Genomic DNA, 19,322 nt, shown 5'->3' with positions numbered 1-19,322 from the left:
TGAGGCGAGGGTGGTTCTTGGGAAAAGTGGGCCTGGGCTGGTCTAGCCACTGGCTCAAGGCTTCTACCCACAGTGGTCTCCTGCCCTGCCTTTCCTGAGGCTGGAGTAGAGGAGGCAGACAGGCCTGTGTCCACTGGCTCTGAGCCCCTGTGTGCTTCCTTTTTTGCCCCAGATGAGTTTGTATTACAGTTATTTTTTTTTTCCCTTTGAAGTCACCCAGGTCTATTGAGCTTGTGTACACTGTGTGTTTTCAACTAGGCTGCCTGTCCTGGTGGAGGAAATGGACTTCAGTTTCTGTTGGTTGCCTGTGATGGCAATCAGGATTGTTAAGGAGTATGTGTGCTCTTGTTTCTGTCTCTGACCCACGCTGTGAGCACCGCCCTCTGGGCTTCTGATGGCTTCAGATGCACTCTCTTTCCTGTAACATCCTCCATGTCTCAGGGGTAAGGGCTGAGCTCATTGGGTGCACAGGTAGCTGTGGGCAGGAGCAGGCTGGCTCAGGTGCTGACTCAGATGGGTGCAGGTGGGCTTGAGAGTGAGTGGTCTCCAAGTACTTCAGGGGCGCTGGCATCATCCTGTGAGCTGGGGTGCAGGATGATCTCTGTGCCTCAGTTTCCCCCACTGTCAGCGGGGGGAGCAATTCTTTCTACAGTGTCATAGGGCAGCCGTGTTTTCTGGGTACCATGTGTGGACTGTGCCAGGCAGGTGTTCCCTGTCCTGTCAGCCGCCTGGAATCAGTGACATGGATGTTGGCGCTGTAGGCAGTCGCTTGAAGCCAGTGATCTGCGCGTTTGTCTCTAGCTCGGTGAACCTCCCTTTGGAGTGAGGTGCTTTCCATGTGTCGAGATCACACATTGAAAGGAACTCCTAGGATGTGGAGAACAGGACATTCTGCATGTTCTCTTCTCCCAACTGCAATGACAGGAGCGGGGTGTGGCCAGGAGGGCCATGTGGCTGTGGTGGGGTGGTGTCCCTGTGGCCTGGGGCTTTGTGCTTGCTTGGCAGGCCTTTATGAAGCCAGGACTTGGAGCACAGGAGGTTGTAGGGGTGGGACCCAGGCCTCAGTATGGACAGGCAGAGCAGGGGGGCGGGGAGGGAGACCGTTGTCACAGCTGTGGGTTCTTGTCTTCATCTCGGGATGAATGAGGCAGGGAAAGAACCTCTGCTCTGTAGGACACTGTTTCACTGTGCCTGGGGACATGAGTCATACCTGCCCCTCCTCTGTTCTCCCTCACATGCAGGCACACACGCCCACTCAGAAGCACACTCACCCACCCCCACGCAAGCACCTACACAAATGCTTCATGAGCACCCTGCCATGTTCTCCCACTTACACACTTGTGTTTGCATGTAGACACACCCACGATCTTAATATACCCACTCACACATCCACACAAATACACCTACATGCACACTCAAGCTATTGTCGCCCTTACACCCATGCATATGCACATGGAAAAACAAACACAAATCAATGCACACTCACACACTTAAGACACTTGAGGCACACACACAGACATCCATCCTATAAACTCTTACGTTCATATTTGTGCATCTGTGCTCACGCACCAGTACATGCATATTCACCTGCACTCAGAGCCTCATGTCCACTTGTGCACATGCTCTGCATGTGCACACACATGTAGGAATGGATATACTCCTGTACACACACATGACATTCAAACATGCCTATTTGCACACTTGTGCATGCACATGATCAGGCCACGGGCATATTCCAGTGCATTTTCTTTGGGGTAGATGCATCAGCAGGAGGGAGATTTAGCCCTGAGGAGGGTAGTCTGGGCAGAGACCCAGCAGCACCTGAGCAGAGTCCTGCACCCCTATTTCCATGACCTTGGGTTACTTCAGGGTCTGAACTGTAGAATGAGGTCCAAGCTCAAACCTCGTCTGATCAGTAAGATTGTGTGTGTTCACATGGGGTCAGTGTGCCCCAAGGACAGTGGTTGAAGATCTCCAAGCACTCAGGGAGGAAATGAGTGGGATCTCCCACCACTTAACCCAGGCCAGTATGGGCTTGTGTCCTGTGTTCCCCACTCATAACAGTAGCCTTTCAGAAGTGGCCTTTCAGCATGTCCCTTCTGTGGTCTTCCCTCCTGGGGACTCTCCCTCTGTTCTTTTTAACCATCTGCTTTCCCTTGCCCTCTTCTCAGTTGTTCTGAGACCTACTGAGTTTTTATGCTAAGGGACCCCACCCTCCTTCCATATGCTGTGCTGAGACACCAGCGTCAGGAGGAGGGTGGAAGTCCAGGCCAGGACTGAAGGCAGCATAAACCCTGAATGATCTGCCCTTGGACTGGAGAAAAAGGCAGGGCCTGCTTTGATGTCCAAGTTGGGTGTTTGCTCTGCTTTTAGCTGGGGATAGGAAGAAAGCTTGGAGTCATGCTACTTGAATCCCAGGGTTCAGAACTGAGGAGACTCTGGGTGCAGCACTATGGGCGTCAACCCAGTGTGACCACCTTCATGTGTATGCACACTCACGTGTGTGTATTCATATAGGTGTGCATTTAGGTTACACACAGGCATGCACACATGTGTCTGTGCATGTATCCGTGCTTGGGTGTGCATATGTCTGCAGAAGAGTTGGCAGGATCCAGAAGATGAGTCAGGGGGTCAGGAAGCCACCTGTAGTGTGACAGGGCCCCTTGGTGTCTCCCCTTCAGCCTCTGAGCCCCACGGAGGAATTCTGCTTTAGCAACGTATTGTGGATCTGAATACGGAGTTTACTTTTACTCTGAGAGCACAGAGCAGCTCACAAACTTAGCACAGTGTTTCTGAAAGAGATGCTCCAGCCTTCAGAAGTGGCCTCAGCCTGGGGCAGTGCTCATACACGGTGCTGCGTAGCTGGCCTGGCTCCCTGGTGCTCACCGCTGGAACTCCCTTTTCTCAGCATGTGGCTCATCTGATTGCTCTCATGGCACATGCTGTGTGTGGTGCTCACTCACCTGCTGTTTTGTTCTCTGCTTTCTAGAAGCACTGGTGATGCTTCTGATAGACGGGAAGGGCATTTTTGCTCACACAGTACATGTACATCTTGAACAAGGAACATGGCCAGTTCATAGCACCTGGTCACCTCCTGCTGTCTGAACCTTATCATGGTCCTAGGCCAGCACTAGACCGTCAGTCCCCATGGTCCACTTGACCTCTAGACCCTGCCCAGAGTCCCTTTAGTGCTGCCCCATCCACAGGACCTGTGTGCCCTTCATAAACCTGTATTTTTTTTTTTTATTCTTTGGAGGATGTCTCCCCTTCCCTGCCCATCTGCATGATAAAGAGCTAAATCTAGAGCTCTTAGCCTATGGCTGGCAGCCAGCTCTTCTGTGAGAATTGGTACTGTGAGATATTTCCCTGTCCACCTGCCTGTGCAGCAGAGGGTCTTAGCCCGGGGTGGGGGACATCTGCGGGACTCTCCGAATGACCGTGTAACCCCTAGAAGAGGCTTTATCACGCTAGCTATGCATTTGGCGGAGTCTCCTCAAGAGGGTAGGGGCAAGTTCAAGAGACTCCAGAAAGTGGCAGATGGGAGAGAGCCAGAAGCCAGGGTAGCCCGCTCTAGAACATTCTACTCCTGCAGGGAAAGAATATGCCATGAGTGTTCTGATTGGTCATGGTGGAGGTGGGCTGAGCACCTGCCAGCAGGAGGATGATGCGTTGTGGTCATGTGTGATGTGCCATTCCAGGAATGCTTAGTGTGCTTCGCCCCATGTCTTCACCCATGCCCTGCTCACAGGAGAGACGTATGTCTGCCTGGGAAGATGACTTGTTGCTGTCTGAAACCAAAGCAGCCCCCAAAGGGCTGAAAAACTCAGCCCTTGAACCACGGCGGCTGTTTTCTCCAGCACTACATCCCCTGTGGCCTGAGGGGTTAACTGAGTGATCATGTATTAGGAATCATTGGTTGAGCCTAAAAAAACCTTCACTGGTATACACTTCAAAATGTTTCCTGAGGAATGTAGAGTGAGTGCCAGGCAGGGTCTCATCCACAGATGAGATGGCACTTAGCCAGCCATCTTCTCTCTGGACGGCTTCTGATGATGTTCGGGTGTCTGAGGAGGTCGGAGGTGCAGAGATACCACAGGTACTAAGGGTGGGGAATGGGTAAGCCTGAAGTGGGGCCTGCCCTCTAGCAGGCTTAGATGGCCACGGTGTTGTCGTCCGCTGATCCTCTGGGTAGGGTGTGTGGAGCTGTGTGGGGAGCTGCTATCTTTGGTGAGAACTGTTCCTGGGGTGCCAAGCCACCTAGGGCCTCACGTCTGGCTCTTTACATTCTACCTTTCATTCGTAACCTTCTTGCTGTGTGTCCCTGTATCCGTCCTTCTCGCCTCCCTTGCCATCACAGTGAGTACGTGATCTGAGAGGAGAGGCCCCACTTGCTTGGAGATGGGGACTGTGAGGGTGGGTAAGTGCGGCTTCTGTGTGGGGCCCTAAGACCTGGGAGCCTTTTGGCATTGAGGGACAAAGAGTTAAACAGGAAACACCGAGGATGATGATTCTGAGGTCCCAGTGAGAGTCATTTCCTGGCCTGGTGACTACAGCTTCATTAGTTGGAAACTAGGTGAATGGAGCTTGTGGGGAGTCGCCATATTCTTGTTTCCAAACTTGTTTTTATTTTAATCGTGGAAAATTCAGATATGCCCAGAAGTAAAGAGGCCAGCACCACGGTTCCTAGATTGCCATCACTGCCTCCAGCAAAGATCAGCATTCTGCTGGTTCCCCTTTCAAATGATGCGAATTCTAAAGCGTTTACTAATTCAGAACCAGAGAGCGAACAAGCAATTACATTAATTTAAAAACACACTTGTGTGTGGTGTTGAAAAGGCAGCCGTGGTTGGAAGGAAGTGGCACACCATCCCCACCCAGGCCCTGGTGGACACCCATAGGCAGGGATGGAATGGTGTCTAGTTAAGGAGCCCCAGAAGGTGCCTAGAGGCCGACCTGCTCCCCCCAACCTGACTTGTGGGGGGCGTACAAGGGGAGGGCTGCCTGTGGATTTGCCACTAACTGTGCCTTGGGCTGTGTGGGGAAGCAGTGTGTGGGTTCACTTTCTTCCCTGGAATGGCAAAAATGCCGTAAACGAATGTAAGAGAAAACTCAGAGCGGGCCTTGTGCTCACGCCTCACACATCCTTGTAGCCAGGGCTGCCTGAGGACAGCCTGTGGTACTCTGGTGCCCTCACAGACAGTTTGAATGATGCCCAGGCTTGGTGCTTGCTGCAGGGGCAGTCTGGAACACCATGACAGGTTGACAGCTGGAGCAAATTCAGTGGACAGGTTTGCATACTAAATAGAGATGAAGATAAATATGGGAACCACAGGGTGGTAATGGACCACTCAACCCCATCTAGGGGGTCAGAAAAGCCTCTAGGGCATGGCTGCAGCTAGGGGAGCAGTTCTGAGGCTGTGAGCTGCCTGCACAAATGCAGAAGGGCATGCACTGTGTATTTGTACAGAGGGCAGGACACTGGGAGGGGGACCCAGGCCGGGTCAGCCTCCAGCATGCTCCATTTTCCCCCTCTTTACTTACTTATTTTTTATTTAAAATTTTTTTATTCATTTTACATACCAACCACAGATCCCCCTCTTATCCCTCCTCCTACTCCCTCACTCCCACAACCCCCATTCCTCCTCCAGAAGGGTAAGTCCTCCCATGGGGGGGGCACAGCAAAGCCTGGTACATCCAGTTGAGGCAGGACCAAGCCCGTCCCTGCTTTATCAGGGGTGAGCAAGGTGTCCCCCACATAGGTAACAGGATCCAGAAAACCAGCTCATGCACCAGGGATAGATCCTGATCCCACTGCCAGGGGCCCCTCAAACAGACCCAGCTACACAACTGTCTCCTGTCTGCAGAGGATCTGGTCCGGTCCCACACAGGTTCCACAGCTGTTGGTCTAAAGTTCATGAGTTCCTATGGCATGCTCAAGTTTTAAGGCTCTTTCTAGAACATAAGATGTCAGGAGGGTCTTTTGCAGAGAGAGTGGTTTCAGTCAGTATATGATGTCCTTGGGGTGAGGGTCGATAGAGATGGGAGACCCAGAGCCCTAAGGGACAGGAATTGATGAGACGAGGGACAAGAGAGGGGACTCACAGCTTCTGGCCTCGGCAGGGCCACCTGTCACTGTATGTGGCACAGAAGAGAAGAGGCTGATACCTGGGAATGTGGGATAAAGATGTCAGGTTGGGAGAGGTCATTTCTTCAAGACGGTGGGATGAAGGGTGGCCAAGGCCAGGGCTTTCCCAGGTGTGGCTATAGTGACCTCCTAGTATCTATCCTGTGGCCATCCAGGTCTGATGGGTTTTTCTCACCTCTTTGGGGTACTGGGTTTTCAACAGCAAGCACTTCATCTCTGGGGCTGCAGCTTGTCACTGCCCAGCTGCTGTCTTTGTCTGGCTGAGGGGTGCTGCTGAGTGCTTCCTCATTCTCTTCATCCAGGTACTATTTTCGGTCTTCTTTGTCCTTGTACTCTGGGCCGGGTCGGGGAGATACTTCCTCCCTTATGTGGGGAGTGAGGAATTTACCTCCCAGAGTGCAGGGTACCCGTGATGGCTGGGAGTGTGGTCAATGTCTGGTTTACTCAGCCATTGATTTCTGTCAGTGTGACTCTTTTCACACTTGGCTTGTAACCCAATACCCCTTGGTTTTCATGCTCACGTGGTCCTGGTGTGGTTACTTGGAGTCTTTTCTCCTGCTCTTGTGTGGTTTGACATATTCCTTCTCTCTCTCTCTGACCTTTAACACACCTCTTTCTTACTCTGTGACACGTATGACGCTCCAGACTCATTTATATATATTCTGTCCCAGTCTGAGACTCAGCCCTTCCATCCAGGGGTCCTTTCTTGTTGTTTGACATAGGGTCTCACTACAGCCTGGGCTGGCCTTGAATTGCCATCCTCCTGCCTCAGTCTCCTGAATGCTGAGATTACAGGTGTATACCACCACACCTGGCTGAGGCCTGGTTTTTCCTCGGAGGTTCTCATTAGAAACCACCGTTTGGGCTCCGGGCTTGTTCCTGGGGCACCTTTGTTTCTGTCAGAGGTGCTAACAGATTCACAAGTATGCACATTCCTGTAAATATTGTATTCCAGCCCATCTGCTTCTGTGTTAAGCTGAACACAAGTTCATCCTGATGCCTCTGACTCTAGTGTGTTACCCCATGGACAACCCCAACTCTTTTGCCAAGGCATAACCTCCTCCTGTACTGAGGAGCTGGCTTTGGTGGTGTTTTGGGCATGCTGGGCAAGCATATGGAGATGCTGCTCCTGGTCTCTTTCTTTCCTGGAACCTGCTGCATGTTGGCTTTGAGGAATTCCGAGTCCCTGGGAGATCCTTCTTCTCTGGCTTCTGCCTGGCCAAGCAGGGGCCGTAAAGGTGTCTGAACTTATTTGCAGCTGGTCTTTTGAAGCTAGCCTGTCCTGCATGTTGATGGGGAGGTGAATCATTTCCTTGCTGCTAATTTGCTTCTTATTTCTGTGAGGTGGACACTGGTTTGGATGTGGGGTCTGTCCCCATCACTGGGGCGTCATTCAGGTAGGGGCGACTGCAGGGGATTGTGCATGTATTGTAGTACCTGGGAAGCCCTGTTTTCTTCCTTGCCCTTATTGTGTCTGTCTGAAGAATGAGGTCAGTGGCACAGAGTGAGCTGGGGATGCAAGGACAATGTGGAGCAGTCATGGGTGCTGGCCCTGTTCCCACAGACCCTGTTAGCTCTGCTGTGTCATGCACTGGCCGTCTGCCTGACGTGGGGGAGGGGTGTTCAATGAGGAATATTCGTGATATTCTGTGCGATTAGCATGAGCCTTCTTTTGGTGTGGAGGGTGCTTGTGCCTGTGGTGAAATTGGGGCTTTTATAAACATGAGACTTGTTGAGAGGACTTGAGCACAGCACGCATCCTTGCCACGCCCACTCCTGAGAGAGGTGTGGAGCCCACTGTCAAGGACTCAGAATCTTGGAAGGGATCAGAAGGGAGAAAACTTACAGCTGAAGAGGAGAAAAGGGATACTTTAAAAGGGCAAGCATGCTGCTAGGTGAAAGGCCAGAGAGAACACACAACGACCAGAAGCTTTGGCCATAGGCTACAAGGCCAGTGTAGGCAGTGGCAGTGGTAGGCCAGGATGCCATCAGGGAGTATGGAGGTAGCATGGGAGCTGGGTCTCTCCCATGTGAAGATCCAGTAGCCTGTGGCTCCTTGGTCTCTGATAAGCTCATGATGACCCTAAGCCACCTCCCTCTTACCATTATGAACAGGTACTCAGCCATATTGTCAGTTTCATGTACTGGGGAATGTGTTCGTTGGCTCCAAATGCCCCTTTGGCCAGAAGTTGAGAAAGCTTCGTGGGGAGAATTGAGAGGATCACTGTCCCTGTGGATAACATAGGTGGTGAGCGTGTGTCAGTCAGTTGAATGCAATTGTAACATTGGCCAATAAGAGGTGGGGGGTCCAGGGACAGCTAGGTAGGCCAGGCCTGGGCAGGTGAGGGTATTTAGCAGATGTCCCTTAGTCTTCCTAAGGGGTCAATTTCCCCCCACAGACCCTTCTCCGCAATGCTCTCTATGGGGGCTGGGCTGCTTGATTCACTGATCTCTTTCCCTTGGAGTGGCTCCCAGGAGGACAGCATCATGTAGAATTTTGACTTCACTGATGATGTAGTCTTTCAGATGTCCTAAGGGTATTTGGATATACTTCTCTTCTACAGCAGGCAGATTTTTAGCTAGTGGACATGGAGAAGGGAGCTTCTCACTTCTGATCAAGGATGTCGAGAAGCCAGGGGCCTCCCAGGGATACCCCTGTGCTGTGTGGAGATGGGCAGCCAGCCTATCCAACAGCCCCACAGCCTTCCCACTTCACATACAGGGGCTCTGGTGGATTTAGGGAGGAAGGGGTGGTCCCTGAGGCCTAGCACACTGACAAGTGAATGCACTGGTTCTTACCTCTTCCGCCAACTCTCATTCACACACCCTCAATCTGGGCCCACACGTTCTTAGTGAGTGTCATGGGAGGAAAGAAGATATGATGTGGGCAGAGCTCAGAAGGGAGGCTGTAATTGTTGTTTTTACTTTAAGGAGTGTGTCTGCCTGACTCTCACTTCCTTTAGAAGGTGGAGGTAGCCTCTTGTGTAAGCCTTTCTCTGGGGCTCTCCAGCTCAGCTGATAGCATGGCTCATTCCTCTGGCCTTGGCCTTTTGCAGACCCCCATGCTGTTCAGGGACTGGTCAGATCTTCCATTAGTGCCCAGTGTGCTACATTGTCCTGAAAGGTACATGCCTACCTGCCTGATCTCTCAACCCTCAGGCTAGGTTTTTGTCCTGTGATGAGGGCCGGGGGGAGGGTAAGGCTGCACCATCCACTCTCTCCATGTGACCCTGAACATCTTGTACAGGGTCACCTTCATAATGGCCATGATGTCCAAGTCAGTATGTGCTGAGGGTCCTGATGTTCTGTGTACTCAGTGTTCAGATCTAGAGATGCTACTGTGGCCATGAGCCTGGGGTTCCGGTTTTGCATTTGGGACTCAGCGTCCAGTGGCTTTAGAAGGTTTGATAGACAGTGGTAGGCCTTGCTCAGGGTTCTGTGAGCCCTAGAAACAGCAGGCCTGGCCCTTGGGCTGAAGTAACTGTGCGTCCTGTACCATCGTTTCCCACATTCTGGGCTTTCTAGAGAACTCTCCCGCTCTCTTGGGGAGGTGGTGGCACCAATTGTTTCTTCTGTTTGTGTCATGTGACTTCACGTGCTCTGTGCATATTCTGCTCTTTGGCTGTGGTCTATACCCTCCTGCAACCCCTGCAGCCCCACGGACCTGAACAGTCGCCCAGTGTACTTAATATGTTTTCCTCTGGTTGAGTTACTCACCTGACTTCTTGTGAGTTGAAGAGTCACAGTGACGCCATTGGAATAGCCTGTAGCGCTCAGCACGTGGTCCAGTGAACCATTCAGTGGGTGAGTAGATGCCTAGAGGAAGTAGCACACAGTGGGGTGGGGTTGAGTTTAGCTACTGAGGACACAGAGGGACTCCCTTGTTCTCATCCTTAGTGAGTTCCGTGTCGGGATCACAGATTCATTAGGATCACCTGGTGAGGTCAGGGTCACAGTGTACGCTGCTCTCTCTGATGTGGTTCTAGAGGACAGGTGACCACTACTGGTTTACGACTTTGAGATGCAAAATTTTACTTATGACAGGTGGAATTCCTGGAGTTAGAGGTGGGTACACAATCAGAAGGGATCTAGTGTTCGATGACAAAGCATGGGGTGTAAGTAGTTATAGGATGATTGATTGCAAAAGAAAATTAAAGAACTTGTCTGGTTACAATCTCACTGCTGCCTTATTTGATGCAGCCCAGTGGAAGGTCCCTGCAACATAGCTCTAAATCAACAGCTGCTTTCATTGCTTGGAGTGTATGCTCTAATTTCCATCAGTAAAGGTATTTGCAGGAAACAACTCGCCTTCAGGCTTGCCCATGCTTGCGCATCAAGTCAGGGTTAAAGTCACCCGGGAGACCTGGATGCCTTGTTAAGAGAGTCCCCAGTTCCGGTCTTCATTTTAATCTACTTTAAAAGAAGTCATCTCAGACAACCTGAGTTTGAAGATGTCCAGATCCTTGTCTGATGCCCAGATCTGTCCAATATGGTGGTGTTCCAGGCTGGACCTCCCACTTATTCCCAGGTCAGCATTCAGGAATGCCAGGGGCCTAGCAGTTCTTGTCCCAAGGTTGTCTCAGGCCCACTCCTGGTTAGACATCTCCCCAGTCTCTCCCAGCAGCTGTCCGGAGACACTTGGTCCATCTTGTGCTGTGCTTACTGGCCTCATTCTTTCTGTAAAGAGTGTGGCACAGCCATGTCTGAACTCTTGGGGGTAATCTGTGAGGAGCAGTAGTAGCATTTGAAGTCTGCATCCCCCTCCTCTCTCATGCAGAGGTGGAAACGCCACATTTAATCAGCTAGAAGTTCTACACCATGGCAGCTGACAGACCGGCATTTCCTTGGGTTGGATAGGCGTCCCCTGCTCTGAGGGCTGCCATGCTCCTCTGTGACCAGTGACAAATGCCTCTATCCAACTCTGGTCCTGTGGTCTGCTAGGCACTGGGACATGCCAGGGGAAGAGACCTTCAGGAGGAAGTCCTTAGAGCTGATGTCTGGGGTCTGAGCTGAGTTCTTTGGCTATTGCCAATCTGTGTGACATCTTCTGGTCCTGTGGGGTCTTGACTAGAGCTGGGTCAGGGCCATGAGCTATATTCCTGGAATTCTATCTAACCAAACAGGCAATGTCCCTCTGGCCTTCAAAGTAGGCCTAAGAGTCTGGACTCCCTGTGGGCCCCTCCTCAGCCTGGCAGTCATGGCGGAAGGGCTTGTTTACAGAGCAGGCCCCAGTCTTTCTTGTGCTACAGTTTACTTTGTGCGAAATCAATTACTGGGGTTTTATTTTTGTCGACTTAGCTCCTCTGAATCTTTCTAGGGTGTTCCATGGAGTGTTGAAAGCAACCATCTCGTATTCTTATGTTGTAGGTGTATTATTTTTGTGGGACTGTCATAACAGAGTGCCACAGAGTGGTGGTGGGGGGATGGTTGTTTATATAACAGAAATGTATTTTCTCACAGTGCTGGAGGCTGGGCTCTACAATCAAGGTTGGGGCAGGGCTGGTTCCTCAAGGGCCTCTCACAGCCCTGCATCCTGATCTCTTATCAGTCAGGCTAGATTTGAGCTCACCCTAATGATCTCATTTTACTTTAATTATGGCTTTTAAGAACCTGTCTCTAAATACAGTTACATTCTGAGGTCTTCTAGGGTCAAGGTTTTAACAAAAAAAAAATTGGGAGGGAGTAAAATCCAGCCTAGGGCACTAGATGTAGCTACCCCTCAGTCCCATGACACGCTGTGGCATTGCTATCTGTTGGGTGGACAAAGGTGTGTTTCTGCCCTGTGTAGTTCCTGCTGTGTTTCACTGTGGTGTCTATGAGTTTGGAGCTGGCTGAGGGGTTGATGGAGAGCCTCTTGGTGGCTTCCATGGTGGCCCAGGCCCTCCTGTTCCTGACTAGCATGAACCCTACATTCTGCGCCTGTTCTCTCCCTACAGCTCGGTGCCAATGCCCTGCTCTTCGTGGGTGTGAACATATATGGCGTCTTCGTGCGGATCTTGACGGAGCGCTCACAGAGGAAGGCCTTCCTGCAGGCTCGAAGCTGCATTGAGGATCGGCTGCGGCTGGAGGATGAGAACGAGAAGCAGGTCAGTGTGCTCAGTCCAAGGTGGCCCTTTGGTCAGCTCTGCTCCTCGCCCGGCTGTGCTGGATTTCGATATGTGTATTATCTAATAAACGGCAGTTGTGGTTGTGGGGTCCCTACCTCTTCTCTTCTTGAGCCTCAGTCTGCCCTTTAATGGCAAGACTTCAATGCTCAGTGTTTCGTGGTGGTATCTGGGGAAGACAGAGAAATCTGATGGGCAGGCAACCCGGGCTTGCTTCTCCGAAGCAGCTGAGCTGCTTGTAAGCCGTGGATGACCGTGGGGTGGCATGTGGGCATCTCTCATCTTTCTGATGCACCTGTAGTGAGTTGACCCAGGCTTGGGAGGGTGAGGTGGGTCCTGAGCACACCTCAGCTGAATGTAAATGTGCAGCTGGCCCTGATCCTCTGGTCTTAGGCATCCACCTTCCCTGGCCTGTGAACCCTCCTTTGAGCACCCCACTGTGGCCTGCTGAGGCCGCGTGACTGTTGACCTATCCCCCAGATGAAATCGGCCGGAAGGGAACCCTGCATCAGCCCCTTTGTCCTCCTGTGGCTTGTCACCTGTGTGTCCTTGTCTGGTGTAGGGAGGAAGCTGAGCCCACTGGGTGAGCTAAGAAGGAGTAACTTGAGGAAGCCTAAAAGTGAGGCTTGGTATATCATGGGTGACTTTGCCAGAAGAATCCAGAATCTTCTTTCAGCTTGGGCCTCACAGGCACTCTGTGTACCTCTTGCTAAAGTCTCATAGTGGTTGTTCAGGCTATGGGACAGAGTAGCCATTTCCAACTATTGTCACGTTATCAATAAAAGGTATTATTATACCCACTGTTAGTTTTAAAACATTTCTTCCAATGTCTGGACACTGTAATGCAATGTAGTATTTCTAGCAAAGTTTGAATCTAATTGAAGAATAAATGACATAAGTATTTTTAGTCCATGTGTGTGCTAATGAGTGTGTGGACACATGGATGGGCATGTGGAGGGCAGTATGTGTTTGTGTGCATGGGTGTGTCCATACCTGTGGGAATGAATATGTGGATATGTATACATTTGCATTTGTACACATGGGTACACATGGAGCTGTGGGAATGTCTGAATGTGTACATGTGTTTGTGTGTATATCCACATACAGGCATTTGTGCATGCATGTGTGCATGTCCAGGTATACGAGTATATGTGTTGCATACTGTATGCATAAATATATCAGTCAGAGATCTTCAGAGGCTTTTTCTTCAGCCTCTAGAGTCATCATACTGGTATTGACATTTCCGTGGTACTTTCTAGATCTTGCTGTGTAGCCCAAGCTAGCCTTGAGCACTTGGTCCTCCAGTCCTGGCCTCCCAAATGCTGTAAGTCATGCCCTGCTGCACCTAGCTTGCCCTTGGCTTTATTACCTTCCTAAGGTCGGGAAGGGAATCTTCGGGAAATCTTCTTGTCTCAGAGCTAAAGGTACCCTGCAGGGCTGGAGCAGCAGGCTTCCCTGTGGGCCATGCTCGTGTGTGTCTCTGAAGGAGCCATGCTTGTGTGTATTTCTGAAGAGGCCATGCTTGTGTGAGTCTCTGAAGGAGCCATGCTCGTGTGTGTCTGAAGGAGCCATGCTTGTGTATGTCTGTGAAGGGGCTATGCTTGTGTGTGTCTGTGAAGGAGCCATGCTTGTGTGTGTCTGTGAAGGGGCCATGCTTGTGTGAGTCTCTGAAGGAGCCATGCTTGTGTGTGTCTGTGAGGGAGCCATGCTCGTGTGTGTCTGTGAAGGAGCCATGCTTGTGTGTGTCTGTGAATGGGCTATGCTTGTGTATGTCTGTGAAGGAGCTGTGCTTGTGTGTGTCTGTGAAGGAGCTATGCTTGTGTGTGTCTGTGAAGGAGCTGTGCTTGTGTGTGTCTGTGAAGGAGCTATGCTTGTGTGTGTCTGTGAAGGAGCCATGCTTGTGTGTGTCTGTGAAGGAGCTATGCTTGTGTGTGTCTGTGAATGGGCTATGCTTGTGTATGTCTGTGAAGGAGCTATGCTTGTGTGTGTCTGTGAAGGAGCTATGCTTGTGTATGTCTGTGAAGGAGCTATGCTTGTGTATGTCTGTGAAGGAGCTTTGCTTGTGTGTGTCTGTGAAGGAGCTATGCTTGTGTGTGTCTGTGAAGGAGCTATGCTTGTGTGTGTCTGTGAAGGAGCTATGCTTGTGTGTGTCTGTGAAGGAGCCATGCTTGTGTGTGTCTGTGAAGGAGCCATGCTTGTGTGTGTCTGTGAAGGAGCTATGCTTGTGTGTGTCTGTGAAGGAGCTATGCTTGTGTGTGTCTGTGAAGGAGCCATGCTTGTGTGAGTCTGTGAAGGAGCTGTGCTTGTGTGTGTCTGTGAAGGAGCCATGCTTGTGTGAGTCTGTGAAGGAGCTATGCTTGTGTATGTCTGTGAAGGAGCTATGCTTGTGTGTGTCTGTGAAGGAGCCATGCTTGTGTGAGTCTGTGAAGGAGCTATGCTTGTGTGTGTCTGTGAAGGAGCCATGCTTGTGTGAGTCTGTGAAGGAGCTATGCTTGTGTGTGTCTGTGAAGGAGCCATGCTTGTGTGAGTCTGTGAAGGAGCTATGCTTGTGTGTGTCTGTGAAGGAGCTATGCTTGTGTGTGTCTGTGAAGGAGCTGTGCTTGTGTGTGTCTGTGAAGGAGCTATGCTTGTGTGTGTCTGTGAAGGAGCCCATGACGCTCATTTTCATCTTCTATTCAGTGTTTTCCTTCATCCTCTGCTTTCATCTGATTTCATTTATCTTTGCTGCCTTTTCTATGGATCACCTTGCTTATAGCATTTTTCCTTTCATATTTTTTTCTCACGGCTATGGATGTAATTTTATTTTTATTTACCTATAATTTTATTTTGATTAATAGGTATTAATCAGATTTAAGAGGTGCAGTGTGGTATTTCAGCATGCACATGCAGGATGTACAGATGAAGTCAGGACAATTAGCATTTCCTTCCTGGCCATTTTTTAATCTCACAGCCTCGCACCGCCTCTCTGCTAGTTTTTCATAAAATCGCAGTAAGTTGTGATAGAGTCACTCCACTATGCTGGGAACATCAGAACATACTCCTTTCGCCTCACTGTGCTTTGTTACCTGTTACCAAACCTGCATCTGTAACCCCCTCCCACTCTCCGGCCATCGCTATTCTACGTCTATGTTGGCTTGTTTTAACTTCTACGCATAAGAGAGAGCAAGATAGTATATAGTCTTCTGATGTCTGGCGCGGGTCTGCTTAACGCGACCTGATGTCCTCTGGCTCCATTGGTTTTGCAGATGGCATGGTTGTGTCTTACTCCATGCTTGAATAATATTCCTATTCCTCATCCCTCCAGCCACTGGCGGTCACCAGGGCTGCTTTCCTGTCTTAGCTCTTGTGAAACACTGCTTGAGTGTTTCACCTCTCTTGGTTTTGTGGCAGCCCTGTGGATGAGGAAGGCAGATGAGGGGAGGTCCAGTCCCTTTGGAATTGAGGTTCTTAAGAAGGAAGTTTCCATCGGGTAATGTCACCAACCTGGTTAACCCAGCTGAATGACATTCACTTTTAAGGGTTTATCTTTATGTGTGTTCTTTAACTGCGTAGTTGTAATTTCATCGGGATACTTTCATTGTCTGTGCTGAGGCTGGCTGTTTTGCATGGGTGTAACCACACATGGTGTACCTTGAGTGAACTGCTCTTTGTGCATTGCTCCAGCGGCCTCTCCCACCTGTAGTTAGACATTGTGTTTTAAGAAGCTTTTTTCTCCCCAAGTATTCATATAGATTTAAAGTGTTTCCTTACATTTTCAGGGGTGTGAACTTGCCATTTCCTGGAGTATTTTCCTCAGTGGAGTGTACTTTTATTTCTTTAAGTAATGCCTGATTATAATCCACCCCTGAAGCACTAGTACCCTGGGTGTTCCAGGGCCACAGCATCGACCACCCTGGGGATTGTGATTAGCAAGTCCCACCAGTCCTTGGGACTTGGGACTCACCTTGACTGTGAGAGGGATCCCAGGCTTGTACCTTGGCTCTGTTGGGAATCCTAGTGGTGGCGGTGGGAGGGTCTGCATCATCTGTAGGAAATGGTAGACGATGGTTCAGAAGGTCTGAGCTGGTGGCGCCTGAGGGAAGGAAGATAGGCAAAGACAGCCGTGAGGCGCCGCGGTGTGGACAGTGTTCTAAGACCTCCTGTGTTCTCAGCTCGGAGTAGAACAAGAGGCTGAGCTGTTCCCGCATGACTGCTCGGGGAGGGTCTTGAGCCATGGCAAGCATGAAGACCAGACAGCCAAGGTCCCTGGCACAAATAGAGACATGGGTTGGGGAAGGGGGTCAGTGTCCAGGCAAGTTCTGGATGCAGTGGGGTGAACTACCAGGGATTTGGAGATCTCGGTTTCTCTCTTCCCTGGGGAAGAGTAGGCTCAGTTCTCGAAGCAGGTGTTGCACTCAAGAGGCTCAGGCATGTGGCTGTGGCTGCCAGATGTGCTGTGTGTCTGGGGCCCATCCTGACCATCTGGGTCTGTAAAGGGCGGAGCATTGGGCTGTTCTAAGACACAAACCTCCAGAGCCAGGCGGATCTCTGTGAGTTCAAGGCCAGCCTGGTCTAGAGATCGAGATCCAGGACAGGCACCAAAACTACACAGAGAAACGCTGTCTCACAAAACAAAACAAAACAAAACAAAACAAGTAAATAAATAAATAAATAGATAGAAAGAAAGAAAAGACAAAAAGACACAAATCTTTACATGGCTATCTCCCCATCCCCATCCCCTCTCCATTTTGTCCCAGGGACTCGTGTTACAGAGAGAAGTCACAGAGACATTAGTGGCCACACCCCAGCACAGTGTGTTGCTCGGGGCTGTAGTGCCTCATCCCTTTCCCACTGTTTTCAGTTTGGTTGCCTTGACCCTGATGCCATAGCTGCCCTTGTCCAAGGTCGGTTATGTTCTATTGTGCTGGCAGTGTATGCTGCCCCTGCATCTTGTAAAAACCTCTGAGTGTCCTGGGTGATGGTACCATGCACTGAGGTATTCAGTACCTCCTTACAATGTGTTTTGGTCCCAATCTCATGAAGTAGGATTATTAAGTGCAGCCACTGGAAACCTGTGCCCTCTGTGGCCGGGCTGTGCTGGGGTCTGGTTATGCTTCTGCTAATGCTGTCAAGCTTGACTCCTCACATTATTTTAGGGTGTGAGGCCTCCATCACCTGAGTCAGCAGAATGTATTTCACGCTGCCTTGAAGGAAGTAAGAACATATTTTATTTTGAGGCAAAGATGAGTGACCAAGGTCAAGGTGGGATTCAGTATGGAATGACATGCTCCATCATGCGAGATGTTACATGCACTTGCATAGCCATAAGACAACAGAGAGTCATAAACCAATGAGTTCAACACATGCAGTCGCGGACTGTCAGGTAGGTGGGCAGCAGCCAAATGGGATGTCCTCTTATAGGCTTCAGACATTCGCAGAGCACTCTTAGCTTTAGGGTTGGTGGAAGCTAAGTTGCCAAACTTACCAGTACCTTCTGAGAGGTTTACCTAACAAGCATGGGCTTGTCAGGCCATATACAAAGGTTAAAGGTAAGTTGCTGTTTTTCTCAAGAACCTGATAGCTCACAGCAATGTTGGCTCTCATTCTGCAACATTCCAACTCCCCAGTCACAGTGCTCTTTAGTCTCTAACAGAGAAGCAGCATCTTTGGAAAGCTTCAGCCCCACATGGAAGAATGTGCGAGGAGCTATTCTTGTCTTCTCTGAATCCTTTTTGTGGCATGTGTGTGCATTCGTGTGTGTGTGTGTGTGTGTGTGTGTGTGTGTGTGTGTGAGAGAGAGAGAGAGAGAGAGAGAGAGAGAGCGAGAGAGCAAGAGAGAGCATGTGTGTATGTGTATGCATGCACGTGAGTGAGTGTGAGAGAGAGCAAGCATGTGTATATGTGTGTGAATGTGTGTGAGAATATGTATGTATGAGTCTATGTGTGTGCATGCTTGCAAGAGAGCATGTGTGTGTGAGAGAAAGAGTGTGTGTGTGTGTGTGTGAGAGAGAGAGAGAAAGAGAGAGAGAAAGAGAGAGAGAAAGAGAGAGAGAGAGAGAGAGAGAGAGAGAGAGAGAGAGAGAGAGAGAGAGAGAGAGAGAGGGAGAATGAGAATGTAGGACTGAATGCTCCCTATGCCTGAGGCTTATTCTTTGGGGAGGATTTTGGGTGTAGTAAATGACCCATCTTCCCAACTAAACGAACAGGGACTAAACCAAAGGGAAGTCTTGTCCTGTAGGATGTGCGAGGAGTAGAAAGTCTGCTACACATTTGTTCATCCTGTAGTTAAGACAGATTAAAGTTAAACCCCTTTAAAACGAAGCGTTACCTGTGGAATGGCCTCTGTTGCATTAGTCTGCAGCGCGGGCTTCTGCTTGATTACCCTGAGACTTGGGGACGATGATGAAAGGGAGCAGAGTGAGGGCAGAACACTGCCAGACAGAGCCTCTCTACCGAGGGAGCTCTGGCCACTCCCTGCTCTCTGCCGCTTTTGGCTTGGTCACACCTTCACAGAGAACCAGTTGAATTGCTTGGAGGCTCCGTCTGGTCTGCTTTAGAACAGATGTGTCAGAGTTCACCCTTTGAAGTAGAAAAGCTTGAGAAAGACGAGCAAGAAGAAAGACACCCATGAGGGGTGTGAGGCCTGGAAAGGGTGGTTACAGACAAAGCAGCCAACCAAAATAGAGAGTTTGGGGCACGCAGGGATCATTTGATGCCTGGGAGAACTTGAAAACTTCAGTAGATAAAACAGGCAAATTCCTAGAAAAGCATCGGTAACCAAAGGTGATCCTAGAAAGAAATCCAAAAACCTACAGCCATTAAAAATACTGATCAGAAATTGATTTATTTATTGTTATATTGTCACATTGTGTTTTACTTACCTGGCAAGGCTGGGGATTGAACCCATGACTGCGCATGCCAGGTAAGCGCTCTCCCACTGAGCTGTACCCTAATAATCCCCGACTGGACATTTACAAGCGTACCCCAGAGTAGCAGCAAGTGCAGAGGTTTGCAGATGAGTTCTGTCCATCAGCCAGGAAGCTGGCCCGCTAGACCTGGCCAGTGTGTTCTTTGGGTTTAGTATGCCCTTCCTG

The 19,322-nt window shown here is 50.2% G+C and overlaps 1 protein-coding gene across 1 annotated transcript in view; it reads left to right on the top strand.

Moving 5' to 3' along the window:
- The window catches only part of Adcy1 (adenylate cyclase 1), a 122,269-nt gene that overhangs the window by 3,348 nt on the left and 99,599 nt on the right, over positions 1-19,322 (top strand). The window contains exon 2 of the mRNA XM_059275024.1: positions 12,082-12,231. Within this exon, the coding sequence (XP_059131007.1) occupies positions 12,082-12,231 (150 nt within the window). The remainder of the gene's footprint in view (positions 1-12,081; positions 12,232-19,322) is intronic.

This window comes from Peromyscus eremicus, chromosome 10 (assembly GCF_949786415.1).
Source record: "Peromyscus eremicus chromosome 10, PerEre_H2_v1, whole genome shotgun sequence".
Taxonomy (NCBI): Eukaryota; Metazoa; Chordata; class Mammalia; order Rodentia; family Cricetidae; genus Peromyscus; species Peromyscus eremicus.
Note: the sequence above shows the minus strand (reverse complement) of the source record. Positions and strands in the feature narration are given on the sequence as shown.